The following is a 23,902-nucleotide window of genomic DNA, read 5'->3' as shown; positions in this document are numbered from 1 at the left end:
ATGTCATCTTTTGAGAGGCATCTGTTCATGTCTTTTGCCCACTTTTCAATGGGGTTGTTTTTTCTTGTTGAAATATTTAAGTTCCTTGTAGATTCTGGATATTAGACCTTTTTCATATGCGTAGTTTGTGAATTTTTTCTCCCATTCTGTAGGTTGTCTGTTTACTCTATTGATAGTTTATTTTGCTGTGGAGAAACTCTTTAATGAGGTTGAACTTGTTAATTTTTAGGTTTTTTGCAGCTGCTTTTGAGAACTTAGTCATAAGTTCTTTGCCAAGGCCCATGTCCAGAAAGGTACTTCCTAGGGTTTTCTCCTAGGATTTTTAAAGTTTGAGGTCTTACATTTAAATCTTTAATCCATCTTAAGTTAATTTTTGCATATGGTGAAAAGTAGGGGTACAGTTTCATTCTTCTGCCTATGGCTAGCCAGTTATCCAAGGACCATTTATTGAATAGGGAGTCCTTTTCCCATTGCTAATTTTTGCTGACTTTGACAAAGATCAGATGGCTGTAGGTGTGTGGCTTTATTTTTGGGTTCTCTATTCTGTTCCATTGGTCTGTGTGTCTGTTTTTGAATGACTACTATGATGTTTAGTTACCGTAGCCTTATAATATTGTATGAAGCTGGGTAATGTAATGCCTCAGGCTTTATTCTTTTTGCCTAAGATTGCTTTTGCTATTGGGACACTTTTTTGGCTCTATATGAATTTTAGAATAGTTTTTTTTTTTCTAATTTTGTAAAAAACAACATTGGTAGTTTCATAGAAGTCTTGATTCTTTAGACTGCTTAGGGCATATGGCCATTTTTATGACATTGATTCTTTTTTGTTTGTTTGATTTTATTTTTGAGGCAGAGTTTCACTCTTGTTGCCCAGGCTGGAGTGTAATGGCACGACCTTGGCCAACTGCAACTTCCATCTCCTGGGTTCAAGTGATTCTCCTGCCTAAGCCTCATGAGTAGTTGGGATTACAGGCATGCACCACAACACCTGGCTAATTTTGTATTTTTGTATTTTCTTTTTTTTTTAAGTAGAGATGGGGTTTCTCCTTGTTGGTCAGGCTGGTCTCCAACTCCTGGCCTCAGGTGATCCACCTGCCTTGGCCTCTTGGCCTGCCAAAGTGCTGGAATTATAGGCGTGAGTCACCACATCTGGCAGATAATGGAGTCTTCTAATCCATGAGTATGGAATGGTTTTCCAACAAAATTCTATTTTGAATGTCAGAAACTAAATTAGTTTTTATTTCTCATTACATTTGGGGATCAAAAGTGGTTTTTCTCTTTCTCAAATCTTTGAAGAAGTTATAAGATTTTAAAGACTAAAAAAATACTTGAAATTCCTGTAGGAATTCCTGTAGGATAATATACAGAAGATTTTATAATTGCAAATTCAGTTATTATGAAGTACCTGTCACCAAGGGTTATGCATGTTTATCTCTTAAAAATAAAATGATTTATTTGGCTTCTTAATATATTGTTTATTAACCAGTTCTGAATTTTGGAGAATTCTAGTCTTGGTCATTACATTAAACTGGAAAATAATCTAATGCAGGTTGGTCATTACATTAAACTGGAAAATAATCTATTACAGGTTACCTCATATATAGAAATAAAAAAAGGAAATTATTTGCATATGCTATCACTATGGATCTATTATTTCTAACTTGATACATTCTTCCAAAGTATATGAAATTCAAGTACTGTAAATTCTATTATATATTACCCAACTTTCTTAAATAATATCAGGAAGGATAAATAGAAGTATAAATTTTAATGTATATTTTATATCTACTTTTTTTTGAGGGGAAAAGTTATATTGTCAGTTTGCCAGAAAGCTCTGTATATCATGCTATGAACTTGACTGATGAATGAGATGGGCTTGTAGAGCTATTCTTTTAGTATTTGTTGAGCGTAGTCCTCAGATCCTCAAATGAGAGCCCAAGCCATCGATATAATCCTCACTTAACTGTATCATGCATTCTAGAGCTAAGGTTGGAATAAAATTTTGAAAATGTGGCTTGATTATTGCTAATAAGATTTCTAAACTTTCTATATAGTCCTTGAACACTGTAAATGAGGTAAGTAGATTTTTAGAAAAAAGTTATGAACTAATAGATATAAAATATATGAATTTAAAATTATCTTATAAGATAAATATTGAGTAAAAGTAAATAAATAAAATTTTGAGTTAAATATTACACAATTCTGTAATGTCGTTGATGTCAAGCAGTGATTTCTTTCACACATCTTACATTTTCGGCTTTGTATTAGGAAACAATTATCAAAGCAGCTAAACCAGAAGAAATGTAAGAACTACAAAGGTGCTGAGTAAGGAGGAATACTACACAAAATAAAGATGGAGTTATTGATTTTTTTCCCAAGGCAAAATTCTGTTGTAGAAAAGAGATCAGAGAAAACATTTTAATAATTTATGCACACCTTATTAGGAATATCTTTCAAAATCTCTTTTTTAAAAGATTCTAACCAGGTGCAATGTCCTTGTTTTGAAGGATATTAGAGATATTCTAAAATTAGATGAAATGATAGCACATCCCTTGACTCCTGTCTACACATATTTTATAAAATACTTAATTCGTGTTGACATCGGAGCCTTTTGGGAAGTTAACAACTATGGAGGATTTAGAGACAAAGAGGAGCCTTTTGTGTTGACTTCCAATATCTTGTACTAAAAAAAATTCTGTAGAGAGATCATTTGGAAAATAATATCTTTGTATAGTTTAATTGCCATAACTACAAACAAAATAAAAAGCAGAAATATAATTCTAATTATAATGACTTATTTTTCATAGGCTACACTTGTGAGATCCACTTGTAAATTAGTATCTCTGATTTTTTGTTCTCCTTATTAAAGTTGACAAATTGATTTTGATTTATAAACACTTCTGTAATTTAAAATTATATAATAAGTATTTGATAATTTTTTAGTTAGATAAGGTTTTTCCACGATGAGGTATTTTTAGTGACTGAATCGTTTCTTTCACCTTTCTATTTCATAGATGCCACCTTTATTACAGTGTTTTCCATCAATAAATATAATATAAGTATTTGAAGATTTTCTATCAACTGTGCCAACAAGATACTCTGGTATTCAAATACAGACAGTTCCTTGTGGTGCTTATTATTTGGGTAATTTGGGAGCACAGGAGCCTCAAGCAAGAGTTGCATTTTAGGATAACTGTTTCACTGCCTGCTCTTCTGTCCACTTTTAATGCTGGAAAGTGGAGCTTTTTGTTCGACCTCTGTGGATTTCATGGAAAAAGTATCTTCCAGGCCAAAGACTACTCAGATAAAAGGTTTCCTAAAAAAGACTAAAGAATTCTCCCTTTCGCCATGGGCTTTTTTTGTTTCCCCTTCAAACCTGCTCCCCTCCATCCCATTCGTTTTCCTGTGCTTAGTAGGCATACTTCCAAAACTTTGGAAAATAACTTTAAAATTTTTTAATGTTTTTCTGCATCCAAGAATGCAGGAAACTTTAGTTTGAAAGCACTTTACACCTGTTGAGTTAGCATTAAAAGATTAGTTCAGTTTGTTGCATTCCATGATTTGGCAGAAATAGAATGTTTTAGGCATGTGGCTACTTTGGGAGAAACTGGTTGTAGAGAAACAATGGTGATATTCAAATCCAGAGGAGGCTCAAGAGCAGCCAGCTCTATTGGTTGTTTGAATTAAATGAAAATAAAGTTCTTAAAGCTTAAGTGTTTCAAAAGTACATGCTAAAGAGTTTTGTTGATTTGTTTATTGCATTTATGAAACATGCAAGTTAGTTAAGTCATTTATGACTTACTAAGAGACCCTGACATTTCAGAGGGTCTTTATGTGCAATAGTGAGTTTATTTGCTTTATTTTTTGTTTTGGGAATCAATTTTAATTGAGGACCGAACTATGTCAACAAACAAAACACATTACATAAAAACACCTGTCTTTCCATACTAGCTCAGGAGTGCTCTCCTGGGGGACACCAGTTTCTTCGGAGTCCTTATAGAAGTGTCCATTTTGACTCATGGCACCTCCAGCAGTCAGCTGTTCAAGATCTAATATGTGACCATTCCCTCTCCCCTGGATGGTATAGATTTCTCATCTTTGACAGACCTGCCGAGATGCCAACCAAATGTGTTGAGGTATGTCAACTCCCTAAGTACTGCATGTTATTTTCCTTATGTGTTTTTCATATGAGAATTGTATCTTTTTACCACCAGCTTATTTCTCATGCTAAAATGTTTTAATTTTGTATTGAGTTAATCTGAAAGACTATTCCCACATTACCTAGTCTAATAATAATAGTAATTGTTAATGTTATGCTCCATGCAGTCCAGAAACACTTTCACTGACAATATCTTGTATAAAAGTTTACAACTGTAGCATACAATCTATCATCATTATTTCCATCAAACAGTGCAGAAAACATATATTCTTAGGCATAGTGCTCTTACAGTCACAGGTAGCAGGTCAAAAAGCTGAGTTTGGAATACAGGCAGTCGTTCTCCAGGGCTCAGGTGCTTAGCTGTATTACCTGCAAATAGTAAAATACTGTGTGTCTAAAGTGCTTGTTTTTGTCAGTTGTTACCTGTCACTGCATTTCTTAACTGCTGGAGTAAAACTTACAGGCTCAGCACCTCCTATTCTAAGACTAATAAGAACTCAGGCTGGCAGTGAAATCTCCAGGTATTTTCTGATCACAATTGAAAGACAGTGTACCTGCAGGACATTCAATACTCTGGAGGCATATGGCCTTATCTCACTGAATCTCTCTCCTCAAACCCCAAATTTGTGCAGCCAGCATACCTTTTTTTCTTTATACTTGTGAATATATAAGTGTATGTCTTTCAAACACATCAGGTTTAAATGGACAAAATTAAAAAGGTTTTGTACATGAACTCACATCGGATGTGTTTTTTTTTTTTTTGCAACTTAACTTTACGTAACGTTCACTCTTTTTACAACACGATATGATTGTGATCATAGCATTGTCTTGTATAGTGAACTAGCTCAGGTGGCTTCTTTCATTCTTATTTCATTTGACAAATACATTTTCTTCCAAAATGCTTCAAGCAATAAGCAGAAGAAGAAACATAAAGTGTGATTTCTTGGGTTGTCCCTCAGCTATCTTGCATTACTTATCCAAGCCACTCTGAATTTCTATTGACAATTCTACTTATCCTTGGCATGATTTTCAAATGCAAGTTCCCCTAATTCGTTCATAGTCCCCATTCATCTAATGATACTGTCATGAAATAGACATTATTTCTACTTATCATACTTTGACCAGTTATCCTTTCAGTTCAACTCTTATTATTGATACTACATTTTTATCCACATGATCTAAGGAATGAGACTAAGTCTAAATCTGTCAAAACACTAAGCCCATTAACTCAGCATCCTAAGTTATATGATCAAAATGGTAAGAAGGGTTTTAATCTGACATTTATTTTGCAGCTTATAAATTCCCTGCACTTGCGGACATTATTGCATATGTAAACTCACTAGTTCTCTCAGTGATGCTTTTAGGTAGCTAGTGTTACTTCATTATAAAGACGTGGACACAGACACTAAGCATGAGTCACATGACCAAAGTCATGTACCTGATCTTCTCCCTTATCACAATCTTTCTCAGCTGACTGGTTTCCCAAGTGAGTTCTGCATAAATAGGTGTTCAGTTGTGATAGGTAGCTAATAGAGGCATTGTATTATTGAAGACATATGTCTGTGTCATGCTTCCCAAATTACTAACGTGTTCATCATCACTCACAATTTTACCCTTTATAATTATACACTTATTGGGTGTGAGTTCATTCTTAAAGTTGATTTTCTTTTAACCTAGAGGTCATGCAGCTACCATTGGCCCCTGGAGAGAGATCACATCATATAAGATTATGTCTTAGCAAAAGGCTTGTTTTCCTTATTGTTATTCACATTTTATAAATACTGCAGACACAGGAATCATTTTCCTTTTTAAGCACTAATGTAAAAAGATCTCTGGAAAGACATTGAAATTTTAACAGTGTTTAATGTGTGGCATTGTGGCTAAGTCTCATTATCTCTTTTTTGTTTATTTGCTCTTTAGTCGCTTTTGTGACCCTTCATTTGTAAAGAACTAAAAAAAATTCAGAATTTAAAAGAAAAGCTTGAGAAAATTGGAGGAACTTCACCACATTTAAAAATATTTGTGTTTTTCTCTTAAGGCTGATTTAGCTATAATTGTTTCTAGAACCTCACATGAATGTGTAGGTGAAACAGTTTCCTTGGCTGTTTTCCTGGAGATCAGCTAACCTGAGCAGGCTGTGCTCCAGGAGGAAGTGTTCCCTATCCCCACCCTCTCATTCCTTTTCTGTACTAAGGCTTTAAAGTATTCAACCAGAAAATCAATAGATTTTTTTTCTCTACAGGTTAATACACGTGGACTTACATAAATTACTATTTGTAATGTTTTAAATAATGCTTATGCATTACCTAAAGCTTAGGAAATAAAGAACAGGAATGGAACAACATTTCTTCATAATCTATCCACACAGTCATAACTACTGTTATTAACATTTTGCTATTGTTTTATCTTATTTATATTTTGTAATGTTCATGTTATATATTCAATTGAAAAACATGCTATTCTTTTTCAGTTACAGTTATAGCATTATTTTCCTATTATTATAAATTCATTTTCATAATTTTTGAAAATAATATTATGTCATACATGTATCATATTTATTTAAACCATCACCATATGTGCGGACATTTGGGATTTTGCTATAATAAGTAATTCTGCAATTGGCGAATGTACATGTAATTATTGTTTTAATTTTAGTGTCTTTAGTAAGATTGATTTTTATAAGTTAAATTAGTAATGGCTAAAGTCTTTTTGAGGCTCTTGATACATATAGTTGTTCATTTAAAACATAGTGATAATTTTTAATTCCAATAGCAGTACATAAACATACCTTTTGCAATACTGAATATTCTCATGTATTTATTAGGCATTTGTGTTTCTTTTGTGAGTTACCTATTTGTACATTTTGCCCATTTGTAGTCTTAGAGTTTTTAAATGGATAATATTACATGGTTAAAATAAAATAACAAATATAGTATAATTATACATAAATATAACACAATATAGTACTATTTACATATAATTTTATTATTTAACTTTAATCTTATATTTTAAAAATTATAATTCAATCATATATATCAATATTTCCTTTATGTTTTTCCTTTGCTTTGAAGCATAGAAATAATAACAAGAATTATAACCTGGCTAACGATTTTTGAGCCATTACTATGTAGAAGTTGCATTATATACATTACTTTATCTATACCTCACTATGGCACTTTGAGGTGGGTACTACTTCCACCTAATATAAAAGAGAAGGATGTTGAGTGCCTTGTCCAAGATCATGCATTTAGTAAGGGCCCTGGTTCTTCCCAAGTCATACATAGTTTCTTCTTATTTTTCCTGGGTTATTTTTCTATTTAATTCTATTTTTTGTCTGAAAAGGATTTTGATAAATGACTTCAAGTGAGGTTTAAACTTTCTTTCTTTCTTTTTTTTTTTTTTGAGATGGAGTCTCGCTCTGTCGCCCAGGCTGGAGTGCGGTGGTGCGATCTCAGCTCACTGCAGCCTCCACCTCCCTGGTTCAAGCAATTCCTCTGCCTCAGCCTCCTGAGTAGCTGGGATTACAGGCGCACGCCACCACACCCGGCTAATTCTTTTGTGTTTTTGGTAGAGACAAGGTTTCACCATGTTAGCCAGGATAGTCTCGATCTCCTGACCTCAGGCAATCCGCCCACCTCAGCCTCCCAAAGTGCTGGGATTGCAGGCATGCGCCACCGCACCCCACAAAACTGTATTATTTCTAAATTACTAAACAATTTTTCCATCACCAGATTTTGAGCAGTGCCTTCCTTCTCCCCGATTTTATTGCCTCCTGAACTATGCATTAACTTCTTGTGCATACTATTTCAAGCAATTTTGCAAGAGTTTTCCAAGATCAGTTTATCTTTGTGTTATGTGTTAACATAACTTCAGTTCGACTTGTCTTATTTTAGAATGTATCAGCTATTTTAGTAAGGTATCTGAGATTTAATTTCTCTTGTTTACAATACAAATGTAATGAATGGAATAAATGTATTAATATTTACATTGAATGTGTAATTGAATGAGTATATTAATTATGAGATGTCTACTCTTAAATTTAGTATTCCTTAAAACTACTTTTCCTTGTATAGAACAGGTGCAAGCCATAATTTTTTTAATGATTAATGATATTTTAAGGGTTGATTAGAATAAAATGCAAAGTTGATATATCTACAATTGATGAAAATAAATTGAATTTTCAACTTTTGTTTTCTCTCCTGCAAAAGATGAACCATTGTGGAACTCAGGCCCCCATCTGGCTGTCTCTGAGAGATTCAGAAACACTGCCATCTCCTGGGGAGATCAAGCAATTGACAGCTTGTGCAACATGGCAGTTTTTGTTCAGCACTACAAAAGACTGCTGTTTCTTTCAAATCCCAGTGTCTGTAAGAAACTGTGGGAACTTTTTTGTATACTTACTACAACCAACTCAGGGATGTATGGGCTACTGTGCGGAAGGTAAGAAAACATCAGTAATTCACATGACTGTTATTCATGGAACTCTGCCATTCGTACCATTCTCTGGATAGGTTGTATTGAGTTAGTGCAAATCTCAGTAAGATACTCAGTCTACCATTATTGCTAGATTGAAGCTAAATTTCTGTTTACATTGGTCAAATTTCTTTAGGATTCTTTGCCAAGATTGTAAAGTCCCCCCAAATGTGAAAGCATCAAAACAGACATCTCACATTTTTCCACTGGACATAATGATTGAGTGTGTTAAAAATTCTTTGGTTTCCTCAAGTCCATTCCTGTTTTAATTAAAGGATGAAGAAGGGTGAGTAAAAGTTATCATAAAAATATACATTTTATATTATTTCATCTTTCATTCACCAATATTTATTGAATGTTTATCCTGTGCCAGAAATTATTTAAGGCCTCAGAGTTACGGTGATGAGCAAGATAAATGAGATCTCTGCCTTCATGAAACTTACATTCTAGTGGAATGCTTCAGACAATATCTAAAAATAAACTGAATATGATTTAAAGATTAAAGTAAATATCCCTAAGTCCTTACTTTATAAATATATGAGTAGATAATTAAATAGAGGCAAGGAAACGAAGCGTCTTTAAAGAATTACAAATTATTGTTGCTACTACTTCACCTAAAAGATTTTGAATAACTTCCCTCATTTTGATTGTTGGCTGCATTTGAGTTGTTTCCAAATAATTGGGTATGACAAGGAAAAAAAAATCTACTAATTTTACAGTGGAGAAACCTGGCAGACATTACATTAATCAAGTGATTGCAGTTAACTTTACTAGTGATAATGCATGTTGACATCACATGTCTCCTGATAACATGTAATAATAAGAGCACTTCTCTTTTGTAGTACTCTTCCCCCAAAAGCATAATCCTAGTCTAGTAATGAGAAAGTTTATATAAACTCAAATTAAAGAACACACTAACAAAATACCTGAATAGTACCGTTCAAAAATGTCAAAATTATGAAAAACCAGGAAAGAATAAAAAACAGTCACAGATTAGAAAATGATGAATAATGCAATGGGATATCCTGATTGGGAAAATTGAAAAATTCAGATTCGTAAAATCTGAGTGCAGTCTTCAGTTTATTTGAGAGTGCACTCCTAAGGTAAATCTCTAGTTTTGACAAATATATCATGGCTTTGTAATATGTTAACATTTGTGGAAGATTGATAAGTGCAAATTCTCTATTATTTTTGCGACCTTTTTGTGAATCTCAAACCCCAATTTAGTTACCTGGGTTCAACCATATATAGGACACTGAAAGTTCCGGGAGACACTCTTTTAGACAGTGTTGTCAAAGCAGATGAACACTTGATTGAGCAACAGTGATGATTATATGGGTAACACTCATGAACATTTTACTACTGAGGTTGTTAGACTCCCCAAGCTAGCCGACCCCAAATCACACAATTGTAGCAAACAAGTAAAATCACTTAGTTGGTTATTATAGTAGTTAAAATGAAACATAGTTTTAGGTTTTAATAACCCAATATATTTATATATATATGTGTGTGTGTGTATACACATAAATATACATAAATATGTATATATACACATATATATAAAATACCCAATCTCAAAAATTATTTTGCTCATCATAGCTTTGGAATTTAAACCAGTATTATTAGAAAAATTGATTCCTTTAAATTTCTAGCATTCTCAGAAATCTCTCTTAATGTCAGCAAAAATAATAATTACAATAAGTTTTCTCCTATGGTTAATTTTTTGCTGAGTCTGTAATGCAATCTTTTTTCATAAAAACAATGACACACACTCCAGTTTCACATTCTGTTTTTAACTACTGTTTTATTTCCAAATGACATCTAAAGTTGATGTAATATATCATTATTGGCCATAATCTCAAAGCAAATAATGCATTATTGTCTACTTTACATGATTATAGAAACTAAGAAAGACAATGTTCTCAACATATAATTTTATTTCGCTATTTTGAAATACATACTACATTTATGGAAAATTGAATTGTTTAGATTTACTTTATCATTAACTGCAAGGCAGTAGTTCTATCTTTGAAAAAGAAATAAGGCTAAATTATTGTTTATTATAATAAGATCAAAATAATAAACTTATAAAATTTATTAATTCAAATAGGTATTTATTGGCAGTATTCCACAAGTATAATAATAACGCACTAATCATTTCACACATATGTACTGCTGGAGTTATGCTTATTTTCTAATCAACACAGCATCTCCTTAGTACAGAGGGGTGACCGAAACAAATGTGGTCCCTGCCCACATGGCACAGAGTATTCATGCAATTATAAATTGCAATTGATGAATGAAAAGATTAAAAAATACTGTAGAAGAGAATACTGAAGGTGAGAGAGGATGAAATATATAATGAAGCGTCACCAGCGAAACATCTAACAAAAGGGCACTGATGCTGAGAGCTGGAGGTTAAACTGTCCTTGGTCAGACAGAAAGCAAGGGGAAGAACATCTCAAACAGCAGCTGCAGCAAGCAGCAGGCCCTAAGGCAATAAGAGTATGTTGTACTCACAAGAGTGAAAGCCGGACAGAAATATTAGATCTCAATGAGTGAGGGAGAACATAACAAGATGGGGGTTTGAAAGGGCAAGGCCTGATCATTTAGGGAGCTCCGCGTTTTGTTCTGTGTGCATTGAGAAGTCTATGGAGAATTATTGTGAGGGAGTGAGCTGGTAAACCTTCACATTCTGTACACAGCTGCTGTCCAGCTAAAACTGGCAGTCTGTTTACTAAGAAAGGGCAGCATCTGCTCAGTTTAGTATAGCTAGTGGCATTCATTAGGAAGGAGAAAATCCAGAGAGATGCATCAATCTCATTGGGTGGCCAAGACAAGAGTTTTTGAAAAATTTTAAAAATATTTTTTGGCACTCTTGTCATAAAAAGTATTTAATTTTTATAAATCTTCCTATAATATTACCAAATATTTGTGGAAAATTCTGTGTTTCATGGAAAAACCCATCATTTATCTATATTAGTTTAAGAAACATTGACAACTATTAAAAAAGAAAACAAAACTTTCACACCAGGGAATAACATAAAATACAAATAATCACTTCACCAGAAATATTTTTTACACTGAATTTAAAAACATAATGTTTAAAATTTGCATTTTATGACATCCCTTCCAAATTTAAAATATTTTCTGTTTTGTTAATGTCACTATCATCCACTCGATTTCCTAACCCAGAACACTCAAAAGTACCTCATAATCTCCATATTCAAGTCCTCTAAGTAATTAGGGAGAAGGAATTCTGGGAGACAATTGTTATTTTTTACTCTTAATGTCTGTTAATCAAACATATGCATGAATTATTCTCTCTGGTTTGCCGATAGAAGCTTGCCTTGGAATACCGTTTAGAACTTAAATTAGACTGAATAGATAGCAAACAAAAATGACAGTCACTTAATCTACTTAAGAGTTTCTTTTTCTTACTGAACAAATATCTGGAGCAGGTGTTCTCTGCTGATGGCGATTTGGCCACTTTACAATGTCAGGCTGAGGTCTCTGAAAGTCACTAATCTTTTCCTTCATGGCGACAGGATGAAGCTCCAGTTTTAGCCTCTTTATCTGCATTTAGACAGGATAAAAGAGAAAGTTCAAAAGGTGAAAGGGAGCTTCTGCTAACTGAAATTTACTCCCTTTTAAGGAGCTTATTTGGAAAAAGCCTTCTTATCATAACTACTTTAGAAGAATTCCCAGGATCATCTCTATCTTCGAAGGCAGTCTATGAAATGTCATTTTTTACTTGGACGTATTGCTGTCTACAACCAATAGCCCCTATCTAGCTAGGAGTCATAATATTTAATTTTAAAATCACCAAAACAGCAAATAGTAGAGGGCAAAATTTCACTTTAATATCATAGTCTCATGAAGACGTTTTGATTCTCACAGAATTCATATATATGTGTATATATTCACACAATCTATCTATCCCTAGAGCCTTCTAGAAGTCAAGAAAAAATATTAATTCAAGATCATAATTGTAATCAAAGCAATTCTAAAAAAGGTTATATATTTGAAATATTATTTATTCAGAAGACTCTATGGAAATATAAATATGTGTTATATTTTTTGTATTTCTACTTAGCAAGCTAGTTAGGTCCTTATACTACATGTGAAGTAGCATCATATCAATTAAAGTTAGCCTATGTAGTCTATGAGAAGTTAAAGATGTATACTATATCCCCTAAAGCTTCCACTAAAATAAAATAAAACATTATAGCTAATCAGCCAACAAGGGGTATAAAATGGAATCATAAAATATATTCTATATTTTTAAATGCAGATAAAAATGAAAAATGGAACAAAGCACTAATAGAATAAATAGAACACGGATAGCAACATGGTGGATTTAAACCTTACAATATTGTTAAATAATTGTGGATATTGTAAGGTATAAGTCCACCATGATGCTATATATATTTATATATGATTTTTATATATATTAGGTTGGTACAAAAGTAATATAAGGAAAATGAGTCCAAAAGTATAAGGATAGAGGAAGATATACATAGGTAACATTAATCCCAAGAAATGTAGAGTGGGTTTATTAATATTAAGCATAGTAGACTCAAAAGCAAAACATATTCCTAGGAAAAAGAAGGATGATTTCCTAATAATAAAATGTTCAGTGCAATAAAAGAATATGACAGTTCTAAATGATTAAACACCTAATAACAAATTCAAAATACATAAACAAAACTGAGAGACCTGCAAGGAGAAATAAACAAATTGTGATTATTATTGGAGATCAATACTCATCTGCCAATAACTGATCGAGCATGTAGACACTAAAACAGCAAAAATGGAGGAGACCAGAATACTCTTTCAACCAGTTTGATCTAAATGACATGCAGAAAAGACTTCACAAAAAAGCAGCAAAGGTGTTCAAGTAGATATGAAAATATTACCATGAAAAACTATATTCCGGGCCCTAAATTAAGAAAATTAGAATATCACAAAAATTGAAATTCATTAAAATTAAAACCCACTAAGAGTCTATATTGAACAACAAGAAAAGTCACAAATTAAAGACCCTAGTTTGTTCATTAACCGATTAGAAGAAGAAGCACAAATAGACTCAGAGTAAGCAGATGAAAGGAAACAGAATAAAAATAAATGCGATAGAATATACAAAAACAACAGAGAAAATTCAATAGAATAAAGAACTGGTTATTTCAGAGATTCAATAAAATTAATAATTCTCTAGCCAGTCTGATCAGTAAAAAAGAAAAAAAAAAAGACAGAAATTACCAATATCAGGAATAAGAGCAGTGATACAACCACAGATTCTGTATATAATAAAAAATAGTTATTATAAACAACTCTATGCCAATTCAGTTGAAAACTGATGAAATAGACAAATTTATTAAAATATACAGACTACACATATTCATGTAACAAAACTTGCACTTATACCTTCTAATTCTATAAAAATAAAATAAAATACAGTCAACCAATGCTCACTCAAAAGTAAATAGATAACTTCAACGGCCTTATCTCTATTAAAGGAATTATATTTCTAGTTAAAAATCTATCTCACAATGAAAACTGCATGCCCAGATGGCTTCAGTTGGGAATTTTTCCAAACATTTAATGTAGAAATAATACCAATTTTACACAAACTCTTTTCAGAAAAAATGAATGGGGACTATTTCTAAACTTCTGTGGGGCCAGCATTACTCTAATACTAAAACTAGACATAGACATTAAAAGAAAACTATATAACAATATCCCTCATGAATATAAATGCAGATGACATGATCACCTATTTTGCAAACCTAATGGAATCTATAAAATAGCTACTGGAGCTGTTAAGTGGGCTTAGCAATGTTGAATGAAAAAAAGATCAACGTTTAAAAATCATTTGTATTTTTTCATACTAGCAATTAACAATCAGAACTTTTATCTAAAAATACCAATTATGGTACCAAAAATATAAGACACTTAGTAATAAATATGGCAAAGGGTGTGTAAGACCTTTATAGTGAAAACTACAAAACTTTGCTGAGAAAAATTATATAAACCTAAGAAAATGGACAGATAAACCTTGTTCGTGGATCAAAAGACATGATATTAAGATGTCACTTCTCCTCCAATTGACTCTAGTTCCAAAATTGTCCTAATGAATATCACAACATGCTTTCTTGTAGAAATTGACAAACTCATTCTAAAACTCATATAGAAATATGAAGAACCTATAATACCTAAAACTGTTTTGATAAAGAAAACAGTTGGACAACTTATATTATCTGACTTCAAACTTACTCTAAAGTTACAATAATGTAGACAATGTGGTATTTGCATGAGGATAGATAAATAAATCAATGGAAAAGAATAGAGAGCCCAGAAAAACACCGACACACACAGTAAACTGATCTTAAACACAAGAATAGATCCAATTCTATAGAAAAAAGGGTTGTGTTTTTAGTTAATTGAATATTCATATGCAAAAAATAACTTTGATTCATATCATCAAAATATAATAAAAAGAAAAACCCATGTCACAATCATCAAAGACTCAAATCTCAATTATAAAAGCTAAAAGTACAAAACTTGAGAGAATACTTTCACTTTTAGGTGAAAATCTTAGATGAGACAAATATTTTAAAAATATAATACCAAAATTGTGATCCATTAGAAAATATAAATTGGACTTGATCAAAATTGTGAATTTCTACTCTTCTGCTCATTGAAAGACACTAAAGGTAAATGAAGAGAGAAGCCACAGCTTGGGAAAAAATATTTGCAATTCATATATCTGATGAAGAATTGGATCCAAAATATACGAGTAACTCTCAAAACCCAATAATAAGAAAACAATTTTGTAATAAGATTTGAACAGACACTTCTCCAAAGAAGACATAATAATGGAAAATTGACACATAAAAATATGCTTAACATCATTAGTCATTAGTTTAATGGATTTATATCCACAATGAGATACCATTATATTATATATAAAATTTAAAAAGATTGACCATACTACACGATGGCAAGGCCATGGAGCAACCAGAACTGCTGTATTCTGCTACTGGGAGTGTAAAATGGTACATTCAAACATTAGAAAATAATTTGGCAGTTTCTTCAAAAGTAAACGTATACTTCCATACGACACAGCCATTCCATTCTTAAATATATGCCAAGAGTAATGAATGCAAATGTTTTTAAAAAGTTTTCTACATGAATGTTCAAAGCAGCTGTATTCAAAATAGTGAAAAACCTGAAAAAAACCACAAATATCCATCAATGGGTTAATGGATAATCAAATTATGATAAGCCTGTACAATGAAATACTACTTTTCAATAAAAGAGAACTGTATTTGTAGGATGGCTTCACTGTAAGAAAAAAAGAAGAAACTATTGATAAGCCAAAAACATAGATGAATCTCAAACATATATGAGGAATGAAATTTTCTAGACATAAAGTCCATAGTGTACAATTATATTTATCTAAAGTTCTAGAAAATATAATCTAAACTGTATGACATAGCAGATAAGTTGCTGTCTATGAATGTGGAGTAGCGGCAGGCAGAAGGATTAGAAAAGGACAGAGAAACTTTTGGAGGTGATGGAGATACCGTTATCTTGATTACGGTTAGATTTTAGTGGGTCTATTCATATGTCAAAACGTCATTAATTACACTTTAAATACATTCAATCAATTATACCTCAATAAAGCTATTAAAAAAGAGAGAAGGGCAGTCCCAAAGTTAAGCAAGCCACGTAGACATCATGTCAGAGTAGAGCAAGAGCAAAGACCCCTAGGAAAGAGTTTTTCTAGCATGTTGGAGGGATGTAGATGGGGCCATTGTGTTGGAATAGGATGCATGCAATAAGTATCCCTATTCTATGGACAAAAAGAGTCGCTCAGAGAAAATAGGCACTTACCCAACATTACAGGTAGTAACTAGTAAAGCTAGATTGATCTCAGGAAGCTTGCATGCTCAACGAGGATATTCTACAACCTGTTATTGATGTCTCACCAATTGCAGTTTTCTGCTCCGTCCTCTTCTCCATACCTTATACTTGTTCCTCCCTCTGCATGGACCTCTTACAAATCTTTACTGCTTCATGATGCAGATCAAGCATCTATTTTCTTTACAATGTTCCTGGTGCTAACCCAAGTTAGTTGTGCAGCCCAATAGTGTTCCACTACTGTGCACAGGACCTCAAATGTTGCACATCTTACATGCTTTGAAACTAGATTTCCACTTGTTTGCTTCCTTTCTTGACAACTACTACTTTATGATAGTTTAATTATTGGCATATGGTTGAATCTGGAAGAAACAGAAGGTTTTAAGCAGAATGGTTTCTTTTTTTCCTTGCTAATGTTTCTAGAGATTCTTAATTGTCTAATCCTAATATTAAATATTTGAGCCAGGGTGCTGGCTGTATTCTACAAAAGCAATCTGGGAAAAGCAAATAGAAGGAAGAAGAAAAGATGATAAAACCCCCCAAGCACAGATGGGGCACAGTTCTAGGGAGTCCTTGGGCAAGAAAATTGTGTATTTTGGCCCCATGTTTTATAGGAATACTGCATTCTTTTATATATACATGTACATGTCTAGTAGTTAAGGTTATTTCAAATCTGTTTGGCTTGCACATAACAAAAAACAACTGAAAATAATGTAAAAGATAATCACATCTAAGGGTTTTAGGATATGTCATTGGATCTGAAGAAGAGTTACATAGGAAAGTCTCAGAAAGTGTGAGAAATAGATCAACTTCCGGATATTGGCAACAGTAGTCTAGACATTCATATAGAGCTCCGTCATTAACTTGACTCAGCTTCCAACTTCGTGTCTTTTAGTTTAAATACTAAATTCTTTCAAGAAGCAACCTGATGAGCCTACCTTTGTTTAGATAGTTGCTCTTGTGCCAGTTAACTGTATTCAGAACATGGGGTTGTTAAGTATTACCATCTCTGTCCTTGGCTCATTGGTGGTGTAATCCTGTAAATGAGTATGGGGAATCGATTACCAAGGAACTGGCATAAAACCAACTGTTGTATACATTTCTGGAGATTATAGTGTGTTTCACTATTATTATAGATTTCACATATACCCTGCAAATCTCCCACATGCATAGTCCCCCAACCCCATTGTCGACGTCCCCCACCAGAGTGCTGCATTTGTTATAATTGATGACCTACATTGACACACCATTATCACCTAGTCTATAGTTGACATTACGGTTCACTCTAGGTGTTGTAAATTCTATGGGTTTGGACAAATTTCTCATAACGTGTATCCACTATTATAGGAACATACAGACTAGTTTCACTACCCTAAAAATTGCCTATGCTCTGCCTGTTCACCCCTCTCTCCTCTCAACCCCAGACAACCACAGCTCTTTTTACTGTCTCCATAGTGTTGTTTTTTCCTGGATTTCATATAGTTGGAATCACTTAGTAGGTAGCCTTTTCAGATTGGCTTCTTTCACTTAATACTCATTTAAGTTTCCTACATGTCTTTTTGTGGCTTGATAGCTCAATTCTTTTTAAGGGTGAATAATATTCCATGCTTGGTTGCTTGCAAGTTTGGGCAATTATGAATAAAGTTGCTATAAACTTCCATGTGCAGGTTTTTGTATGGAAATAAGTTTTCAGCTCCTGTGGGTAAACATAGAGGAGCATGATTTCTATGTCATATGCTAAGAATATGTTTAGTTCTGTAAGAAACCACTAAACTGTTCTCCAAAATAGCTGTACCATTTTGAATTCTCACCAGCACCTGTTGCTCCACATCCTTGTCAGCATTTGATATTGTCAGTGTCTCACTATTTAAAAATGCAGATTTGTACTTAGAAAATAAGATATTAAAGCTTTGATTGTTTTGAAATATGATGCCTTATTTTTCCATTTGATCTCACCCTTAAAAGGAAAGAAATGTTATGAAATAAGAGAAGAATTAAGAAAGTCTTAGTCTGTATTAAATCATCCTTCAATAAATTGTCATCTTGGATATATGTAGATGTATATCTTCATGCCAAGCTGAATAATTATACATACCTTAACCTTTGGCAGCTATTTCTGATGCACGATTACACCCATGTGGTTCTGATGAAACTGAAATAGGAGGTGATTGTGTTCGTAAGTATCATATTTTGCTTTTTTAATAGTGTTTTTATAAACTAGACTATTTCAACAGATAATTATATTCTGCAGCTTTGGATGTTGAATTATATTGATATTTGATATAACCAAAGTCTGGTAGCTATCAAAAATAAAAATAACTTTATCGTGCCTTTAAGAAATAGTCCTTGAGTTGGCTGAGGTACAGAGAGTTAGGCAAACGTGTGTGTATTAGTAGAATCTTTCATAAGAAAATTTGGCTGTTCATATCAACATTCTTAAAACTCCATGTGTGTTTGTACCTAACACTTCTACTTTCAAAAATATGTCTTAGAGAACTATTTAGGGAAGTGTGCGAGCACAATATTTATAACAGAATTTGTCTAATAATGTTTTAAGAAACCTGCAAACATCCAGTAACTGCTGATTGGCTGATTAAGTCAATATTTCTGATACATAAACACTGACAAAATATTTTGCAAACACCATTAAAATATAGAAGTACATTATACAATACAACAATGCCTTTTTTTTTTAAGGGAATGATTGTATTTGTGTCAAATCTTGAAAGACAAACATCAATGATGTTGATAGTGATTAAAATTTTTCTCTTCCTTTCAATGTATACTTTTTATTTTCTATTTTTTAAACATTTTAAAGTTTTTTCAAATATTAAGAAATCCTCCTACTATAATATGCTTTAAAATAAATTACTCTAAGTAGATTATCTAAGTGATAAAATGTATGTCATCTGCCTACATGACGGGCAGAAATTGAAATTATTTATTGAAATATTAGCCTTTTATGGGATTATTAGCCTTATCATATTTTGTTAGCCAAATAGGATAATTGAAATGCATGAGAGACTGTTGACATATAATTAATTTAATTAACAGAGGTGTTTTATATGGTGGAACAAGCCATAAATACATAAAATAAATCAGGATAGATCATATAATGTTCAAATATCAGGCCTAGAAATGATTATGCTTGGTATTTTAAAAAGAGTTTTATAATAATCCTCAAAATTTATCACTCTGAATTGATTTTTCATGCTCTATTTCATGCCCTATTCCACATGGTTTTTTTCTAGCCCTTTTTTTTTTGTATATTTTACACAAGCTATTATTGTATGTGGAGGTCAGTTTAATTAAGCCCTGTGATTTAAATTCACAAAGTAATAAAACAATATTCATAATAGCAGCAGTAAACATAAAATGTAATTATTTGACTACTCTGCATAATAGATATAAATTCTCTATACTGTATATGTATTGTAGCAAAATCACTTTTTCCTCTTGAATAAATAATAAATTTCACCTACTTATTATGCTCTTTAGAACATTTATGCAATTAATTAAAAAAAACTCTGCTATGCAAATTGTACACAATTTGGGGAAGCAACACTAAATGAAAGTATTGAGTCAAAAGTCAATAAAGCTTCATGATAAAATGGAAAATGTATTAATATATTTAATACATACTAATATTACAATTGACAAAGGAATACTAATTTTGATTTTCTAAGTAGACATAATTTATCTGTTGTTTCTAAACCTTTTTCTTTAAATATAACAAATTTTCTTTCATCTATACTGTTGCAAGCAATGATCAATCTGCCCAGATAGTTCTCAATTTAAAGTATTGATTCAAACATTTTAATCATCATGAATTAATTTTTTCAGTCATTTGTCTTCTCTTATTCTTAATAATCATTTCCATAGATAGCTTTTCCCTGTTTTAAAATAAATGTCCTTTTCCTAGTTTATTTAAGGATAAATTTTTACTCAGATATATAATATTTAAAATCAAATATATATTCAAAAGTAGTTTATTATTTCCTTCAAGTTCGAATATACTGATTTGGTCTAATGTTTAAAATGCTTAGCAAAATATTTGTTAACTAGGTAAATTTGAAAATAATTCATTTGTCATTGGGACTATAACAAAATAACACTGTAAAATATCTAAAAGTACATTTTCTCCACAGAAAAGATTTCAAGGTCTTTCCAGAATTTTCCAAAATCTACATGGCAAGGCTGAAAGATTATTTTGTGATTGTCCTAAAATTAGCATATTTATAAAATAGACAAATTATTTTAGAACATTTTAAAATCTTCTTTTAAAAATTTACCACTCAGATATTTTTCCCCTTTCTAAAACAGAACAAAACTAAACAAAAAACTTATCCAGAAAACTTTCAGATCCCCAGATTTGATTTTGCAAATGCCCAGAGTTCAAAATGATATAAAATTTTCCTGTGAGTTCTTAGAGGAAACTTCAAATTTCTTTAACCTCAGAAAAATGAAAGGAATAAGATATTTCACTAAGATAGTATAATCACCTCTGCAATGAATAACTCTTTCAGCCCAGAGTAATGATAAGTTGAGTTATAAGAGAAAACTATAACAGTAAAAGAGAAAGTAATTCGATTTTACATTCTTGTGGCTATTTCTCATTATAACAAGGAATTATAATGTACTAAACCTTAATTTTGTTTGTCCCATCTTTTAGAAAAGATAATTGCTTCAAAGAGTGCAAATTTCTTTTCAAGAGCTAGACTTTTCAAAGGCAGATATTCAACCTGCATTAATATAAGCTTGAGCTGATACGTTGCTTGGCTATCAATATTTGTGTGATTATGGGCCAGAATATGAATGTATTACTTTGTTGATTGCTAGAAATAATCATTTTTCTAAATTTAGCTTGCTTTTTCTTAAGATAAACCCCAGAGTTATAGTCTTTGAGTGCTTTTTCCATAAGCCAGTCTCCATTGTCTAAGATTCCCAGTTACAAATTATGCATTTTCTCCCCAGGTCAGCTGACTGCCTCATTGCCACCTCCACCTGCAGGAAGGCCAAAGGTTCTGGTGGAGTTGATTGAGTCCAGGCTTTTCTGTAGGTGTTCTTTTGATGTTCCCGCTACAAAAAACTCAGTGGGATTTCACATAGCTTGGTCTAGGCTTTCTTCTCAAGAAGTCAAAGAGGAGCTGACACAAGAGACCACAGTTCAGGCATTCTCTCTTTTAGAACTTGATGGCATAAATCTCAGACTTGGAGACAGGGTATGTTAAAAAACAGTTGGATTTTATTTTCATGAATGTATTGATTTTCAAACACAATTTTTAAACATCATATCGAAAAAATAGATTTTGTCCCCAGAGTATAAAGCCCTAATATTTTTCTTTTTGTTTTTTTTCCTTGCAATTGTGCTAATTCTAGTGACAACTGGATGAGTCAGTGATCTTAGTGACTATATATGAATATATCATTTTAGTAATTTGCTGATTATTATTGATTAATCCTTTTATATATATATATTTATTATACTTTAAGTTCTTACACATATATGTCCCTCTCAGGTTTTAAAATTATATACGTTTATTCTAGAAAAAATGTTTTAATTTTTTAAATGATGATGTCACTTTTTAATTACTTTTCTTTTTTTTTTTGAGGCGGAGTCTCACTCTGTCGCCAGGCTGGAGTGCAGTGGCGCGATCTCGGCTCACTGCAACCTCCGCCTCTCAGGTTCAAGCGATTCTCCTGCCTCAGCCTCCTGAGTAGCTGGGACTACAGGCTTGCACCACCACACCCACACCCAGCTAATTTTTGTATTTTCAGTAGAGACGGGGTTTCACAATGTTGGCCAGATGGTCTTGATTTCTTGACCTCGTGATCCGCCTGCCTCGGCCTCCCAAAGTGCTGGGATTACAGGCGTGAGCCACCGCGCCAGGCCTTAAGTACTTTTTAAAAACATCCTAAATACAAAGCCTACTATACTTTATGTTGAGGTTTGAATACGTAATATTTTATAATGATGGAATTTTTCTGAAATATCAAGTAAGCTTTTAAATTATTTAATTCTTTTATTATCTTTATATACTATCTATGAAGAATTAAAATTAGGATTTTAAAAGTGATAATTTACACATGTTTTCTCCAAAATTGAATTTCTAAGTGATTATTTTTTAATTATATCCATAGATATTCTGCAGCGCTTCTGTCTTTTTCTTGGCGAATCCTCATGTACAAAGTGTAGCCATCGAAAGCCAAGAATTTTTTGCAGGCATTAAGGTACGCAGCAGTGGGGATGCATCAGAAAGATTATTCCTCTGGAGCTATGTTTCCCAAACTGTGATCTGTCCATGCTGGTTTCTGTACCTCATCACAGACTGAATCGGAATGTTGAGACCCATGAGTCCCTATATTTGAAGAAAAGCCCCAATAATTCTAATGCGCAACAAAGTTTGAGGGGTCTTGTTAACTAAAGTTGAGATGTACCTTCATTTTTTAAAGAAATAGCTCAAATTAGAATAAAGCAAAAGGTCTATTCCTCTAATTCATTCCATCATGTAACTAAAGTTAGCCTAGTAATATTTAGTTATCATGCATTTTGGAAGACAGATACCAGGCCAAGTAGTAGAGTCTCTGACTAGAGTAGAATTGACCCAGAGCTATGAGTTTTATGGACTGCAAAGATTGAGCTAGCTAAACAGAGAAGGAGATTTGGTTGTTGCTGGTGGCAACAGGATCCAAGAACTGAAGAGCTATTCTAGCAGATGAGCAGAGGTGACAGGGAATTAATAAGCAGTGGAAGAAGTGGGGGCAATATCAAACGGTCCAGGCAGGCAAGCACGGTGAACCTGGAAGGTCTCACCCACAGGACTCGAGTTTGACCTGGATTCATTTCTCGTTCAAGGACAAGATGAGATAAATGGTAAGATTGTGAGAATAGGACTCAGGACCAGGATAAACCCTGTTTATGAATAAAGTCCATGTACACACAGTAGGAACCAGGAAAAGAAGTGAGAAGAGTGGACCACATTGTCAGAATTGCATAACTGCAGTGTGAGGGGAAGCAGAGGTCAAGCTTTGAGAACACAGGAACATTTTGGTTTACATTGGTTAGCACTCAGCAGACAGTGTCAGGGGTCAATAGTCAACACCCCCACCCTTGTACCGTTTCTGATTAGGCTAACAGGGAGAATATTCAGTATTAAGAATCATCTGTTTTGAGAGCTAGCCAAGACTCGAGACTGCATGAAAACATTCCTGCCTCAAAAAAGGATTGGCCTGTGAATGAGGATAGGGCCAGTCCTGGGTTGCACCAGTTCTCAGGAAGTTCAGCTCTGGAAATCAGATGCTGAGAAATAAGCTAAGTGTGGAGCTATTTCAGGTGACAACAAT

At 32.9% G+C, this 23,902-nt stretch overlaps 1 protein-coding gene across 8 annotated transcripts in view; it reads left to right on the top strand.

Annotated features, from left to right (window-relative positions):
* VWDE (von Willebrand factor D and EGF domains) overlaps positions 1-23,902 on the top strand; it is a 77,559-nt gene that overhangs the window by 6,137 nt on the left and 47,520 nt on the right. For 6 of the 8 annotated variants that reach the window (XR_010158797.1, XM_009452668.5, XM_024357748.3 and 3 more), the window contains exons 2-6: positions 3,952-4,136; positions 8,368-8,599; positions 18,669-18,734; positions 21,533-21,780; positions 22,700-22,789. Coding sequence is in view for 7 of the 8 variants with exons in the window: in XM_009452668.5 (XP_009450943.4) it covers positions 3,952-4,136; positions 8,368-8,599; positions 18,669-18,734; positions 21,533-21,780; positions 22,700-22,789 (821 nt within the window). In the remaining variant the exon portion in view is untranslated. Of the gene's footprint in view, positions 1-3,951; positions 4,137-8,367; positions 8,600-8,812; positions 8,919-18,668; positions 18,735-21,532; positions 21,781-22,699; positions 22,790-23,902 lie in introns of those variants that run through there. The other 2 variants (XM_024357749.3, XM_024357747.3) reach the window with 1 other exon arrangement.

Source organism: Pan troglodytes, chromosome 6 (genome assembly GCF_028858775.2).
Source record: "Pan troglodytes isolate AG18354 chromosome 6, NHGRI_mPanTro3-v2.0_pri, whole genome shotgun sequence".
Taxonomy (NCBI): Eukaryota; Metazoa; Chordata; class Mammalia; order Primates; family Hominidae; genus Pan; species Pan troglodytes.
This window is presented reverse-complemented; position numbering and strand designations above follow the sequence as displayed.